Raw genomic sequence first — 4815 nt, 5'->3', positions numbered from 1 at the left:
CAATTCAGAACAGTTGACTTCTTCTACCCAGCAGCTATACCTCCACAACTGCGTTTTGTCTGGAGTTTTTCTTTGCTCTAATATATGCCATTTGGGATGCAGAAACAGTGTGGTCTGATGAATATGATCTGTTCCATTGTGTTATCTCTCTCTGTCAGTAATACATTATGATTAATACATGTCCCTCCTTGTCTAATGTAATCCTTTATAGACTGAAACATGTCCCTCCTTGTCTAATGTAATCCTTTATAGACTGAACCATGACTGTTGATAGTTGTATCATTATGTCATCATTAATCCACATTAACCTTGTTCATCTCCTGAGTGCAATACAGTGCAATGTGTCTCCTCTCATCACCAGGTCCGAGGCAAATAGAGATAAAGCTAATTGATGGCAGCTTTAGTCGTTTAGTTTCCTGACATCCAACTCTTAGAGAACACTGGGGTTATCCTCATGTTCACAACTCTCAGAGAACACTGGGGTTATCCTCATGTTCACAACTCTTAGAGAACACTGGGGTTATCCTCATGTTCACAACTCTTAGAGAACACTGGGTTATCCTCATGTTCACAACTCTTTAGAGAACACTGCGGGTTATCCTCATGTTCACAACTCTTAGAGAACACTGGGGTTATCCTCATGTTCACAACTCTCAGAGGACACTGGTTCTCCTCATGTTCACAACTCTCAGAGAACACTGGGGTTATTCTCATGTTCACAACTCTTAGAGAACACTGGGAGTTATCCTCATGTTCACAACTCTTAGGAGAACACTGGGGTTATCCTCATGTCACAACTCTTAGAGAACACTGGAGTTATCTCATGTACACAACTCTTAGAGAACACTGGAGTTACAGCCTCATGTTCACAACTTCCAGAGAACACTGGGGTTATCCTCATGTTCACAAAACTCTCAGAGAACACTGGGGTTATCCTCATGTTCACAACTCTTAGAGAACACTGGGTTATCCTATGTTCACAACTCTTAGAGAACACTGGGTGTTATCCTCATGTTCACAACTCTCAGAGGACACTGGGGTTATCCCTCATGTTCACATCTCAGAGAACACTGGGGTTATCCTCATGTTCACAACTCTTAGAGAACACTGGGGTTATCCTCATGTTCACAAGTCTTAGAGAACACTAGGGTTATCTCATGTTCACAACTCTCAGAGAACACTGGGGTTATCCTCATGTTCACAACTCTTAGAGAACACTGGGGTTATCCTCATGTTCACAACTCTTAGAGAACACTGGAGTTGTATATGCTACAACTCTCAGAGGACACTGGGGTATATTGTTCATAACTCCTCAGAGAACACTGGGGTTATCCTCATAAGTTCACAACTCTTAGAGAACACTGGGGTTATCCTCATGTTCATAACTCCTTAGAGAACACTGGGGTTATCCTCATGTTCACAACTCTTAGAGAACACTGAGGGTTAGCCTCAATGTTCACAACTCTTAGAGAACACTGGGGTTCATCCTCATGTTCCACAACTCCTCATTAAAGCTTTCCTGTTTCCTTCTCTCACCCCTCCATCCTTTATACATGTGTGCAGTGGTGTAAAGTACTTAAAGTAAAAATACTTAAAGTACTACTTGAAGTAGTGTTTTGGCGTATCTGTACTTTACTTACTATTTCTATTTTTGACAACTTTTAATTTTACTTCACTAACATCCTTAAGAAAATAATGTACTTTTTACTCCATACATTTCCCTGACTCCCAAAAAGTACTTTATTACATTTTGAATGTTTCAGCAGACAGAAAATTCACTTGTACTTACCAATTCACTTGTACTTATCAAGAGAACATCCCTGGTCATCTCTGCTGCCTCTGATCTGGCAGACTCTCACTAATCACACATGCTTCACTTGTAAATTATTGGTACCACTTGTTGGAGTCTGCCCCTGGCTATCGTCAATAAAAAAAAAAAAAAAAAAAGCAATTGGACGCCGCCTGGTTTGAGCTTACAGATTTTTACAATCACTTTGGCACTAATTTCAGAAAACTTGACGTCATTTTTCAAGCAAAACTCTAGACACCAAACTCACAATCAATGATCAAAATGCACATTTTTCAAAAAACTCTGACACTTTTTTTCACCATTGCTTGGATACAATACACATAAAACGCAAGATCATTTGTTCATTTAACAAAAATCACCTGTTCAATATGACAGCAACTTAACATCAAAGCACAACTATTTCAAAAGGGCAATTTCACATTGCATTTCAGATGAGTGTCTATTCATTTCATTACAATTATCCAACTATCAATTGATACAACTGCTCAAAATGATAAAGTAACTGTTGCATTACTCTTAATGCATAGTTGTATGGAAACAGACAAACAATATTCCATGTTTAGATCATGAAAGTTTCAAGCAACGAGATTCATTGTCAGCCAATTAGCGTGGAGCATGAACCAATTAGACTACATTATCTATGGATGTAATATTTCATCATCAGTCTTTATCAGACAGTTCTATGGTCCCCTTGTAACCTTCCTTGATGAGCTCGATCAGGCCTGAGAGCTGATGGCGTCGACCTATGTCTTGCATGTGGGATAATTCAGTTTCACCATGCTATGGTGCAAGCATGGCTTTCAGGCCCATGCACAATTTACCACCCTGTATTTACCCCCCATACTCTCCTTTCCTTAACCGATTGAGGAATTTTTCTCCACATGGAGGATGAAGAAGCCTTAGTGATAGCGCCCTCATCAACAAGTCACTCTCCAGGCCATGGATGTGACGATGCATGACATCACGGACAGACCAGTTCCAGGCCTGGATTCGCCATGGCCAGTTAATTTTTTCCAAGATGTTTGGCTAATGAAAACATCCATTGTGATGGTAGATGGGAACCTGTGACAAATCCACAAGACAGAGTTGATGAGAAATGTGTAAATATAGTAATCACTCCCTTATGTTTTGCTTTTTTACAGTACGTTAACAATGGCAGAGGAACACTGCATTTGATGTTTTACAGTACTGTATTGTTTTTCATCAATATATTTCAGATTTTGTTCAATGATTCCATTGTGTCTGTAGTATTCTCTACTACTGCAGTACTTTTACAGGGATGTATTTTACATGTAGTACCATAATGAAACATGTATCACCTATTCTGTACTACAATATTTAATGATTCGATAACAATGACACAGGAAACTATCGGTTGCTTGTGTGTGGGTGATCTAAAATTAACGTTGCGTTGGGTATTTCACAATTAATTGTGTTTTTGAACCAATGATTGTGCAAGTGCAAGATTTCTTTCAAGATATGAATGCACAACGAATGTTTTGATCATTGGACAGCGTGTTGCGTGACGACCGTTTGGAGTTTGTGTCTAGAGTTTTGAAAAATGACGTCACAAGTTCGAAATTAGTGCCAAAGTGATTGTAAAAACTATAAATAGGCGAGATTTCAGGAAATGATTTATTACTTTTACTTTTACTTTTGATACATAAGTAGATTTAAAACCAAATACTTTTAGACTTTTACTCAAGGTAGGTTTTACTGGGTGACTTTTCACTTTTACTTGAGTCATTTTTCTATTAAGGTATCTTTCTTTTACCTGAAGTATGACAATTAGGGTGCTTTTTCCACCACTGTGTGTGTGTGTGTGTGTGTGTGTGTGTGTGTGTGTGTGTGTGTGTGTGTGTGTGTACGTGTGTGTGTGTGTGCATCTGTGTGTGTGTGCTGCATCTGTGTGTGTGTGTGTGTGTGTGTGTGTGTGTGTGTGCGTGTGTGTGTGTGTACATCTGTGTGTGTGTGTCTGTATCTGTGTGTGTGTGTGTGTGTGTATCTGTGTGTATCTCTCTGTGTGTGTGTGTGTGTGTGTGTGTGTGTGTGTGTGTGTGTGTGTGTGTGTGTGTGTGTGTGTGTGTGTGTGTGTGTGTGTGTGTGTGTGTGTGTGTGTGTGTGTGTGTTTGTATCCCATTTTCAGTTTTTGGGGTGTTTTTGTAATCTCTATAATTTGCAGGGGGTGGAGAGTTACATTATTTACACTATTTGGCAGTGAAGAAGTGCTCATTAAAAAGCATTAGACTGGTAGAGAAACTTCAGACCAACAGATTACAGCATATTAGCTTAAAGATGTGGAAACCAAACCACTGTCTCAAAAAAAAAAAAAGGAACTATCCCCATCTCAAAACTGCCACATTCAGTCCCTTCCGGATGGTGATTTTTGTTACAGTTCGGATTGTTTACACTCTTTAGAATTAGGCAGACTGAGAACCCTGGAGTTCCCCAAGGAACCATGAGTTCCTTCGAGAACATCAGAGTTCTCAAGGAACCATTGCTAGTAATGTTATATTTGTACCTTCAAGAAGGCTGAGGGGTTACTGACGAACCTTTAATCTGGTTCAGGTTATTTAGATCAACCTATCAAGGAAGCTACAAACAGCAAAGAATGAAATCATCAACATGTATTGACTGCATCATTACTAATGCTGCAGACAATTTTAGAAAGCAACATCTAAATCCATTGATGTAGTGATCACAATATAGTAGCCATATCTAGAAAACCAAAGTTCCAAAGGCTAACCACATAGGTATAAGAGGTATATCAATTTTTGTAGTGATTCCTATGTTGTTGATGTAAAGAATATTTGTTGGTCCGTGGTGTGTAATGAGGAGCAACCAGACGCTGCACTTGAATTTTGGGGCTGAAACGGTTTACAACATGCTCACTACTTTGAAGATGCAAAATATGTTTTTGTTAGTAAACAAACAAGAAATAAGACAAATAAACAGAAACTTGGAGCGCTCATAACTATTCACCTCTGTGTGATGAGTGTGGTTAG

General features: G+C 39.1%; 1 protein-coding gene across 1 annotated transcript in view; it reads right to left on the bottom strand.

Moving 5' to 3' along the window:
• Nucleotides 1-504: 504 nt before the first annotated feature.
• Nucleotides 505-4815, bottom strand: part of LOC123482186 (interphotoreceptor matrix proteoglycan 1-like) — an 11089-nt gene continuing 6778 nt past the window's right edge. Inside the window, exon 3 of the mRNA XM_045208976.1 lies at nt 505-762. Coding sequence (XP_045064911.1) covers nt 505-762 — 258 coding nt within the window. The remainder of the gene's footprint in view (nt 763-4815) is intronic.

Source organism: Coregonus clupeaformis, chromosome 29 (assembly GCF_020615455.1).
Source record: "Coregonus clupeaformis isolate EN_2021a chromosome 29, ASM2061545v1, whole genome shotgun sequence".
Lineage (NCBI taxonomy): Eukaryota > Metazoa > Chordata > Actinopteri > Salmoniformes > Salmonidae > Coregonus > Coregonus clupeaformis.
Note: the sequence above shows the minus strand (reverse complement) of the source record. Positions and strands in the feature narration are given on the sequence as shown.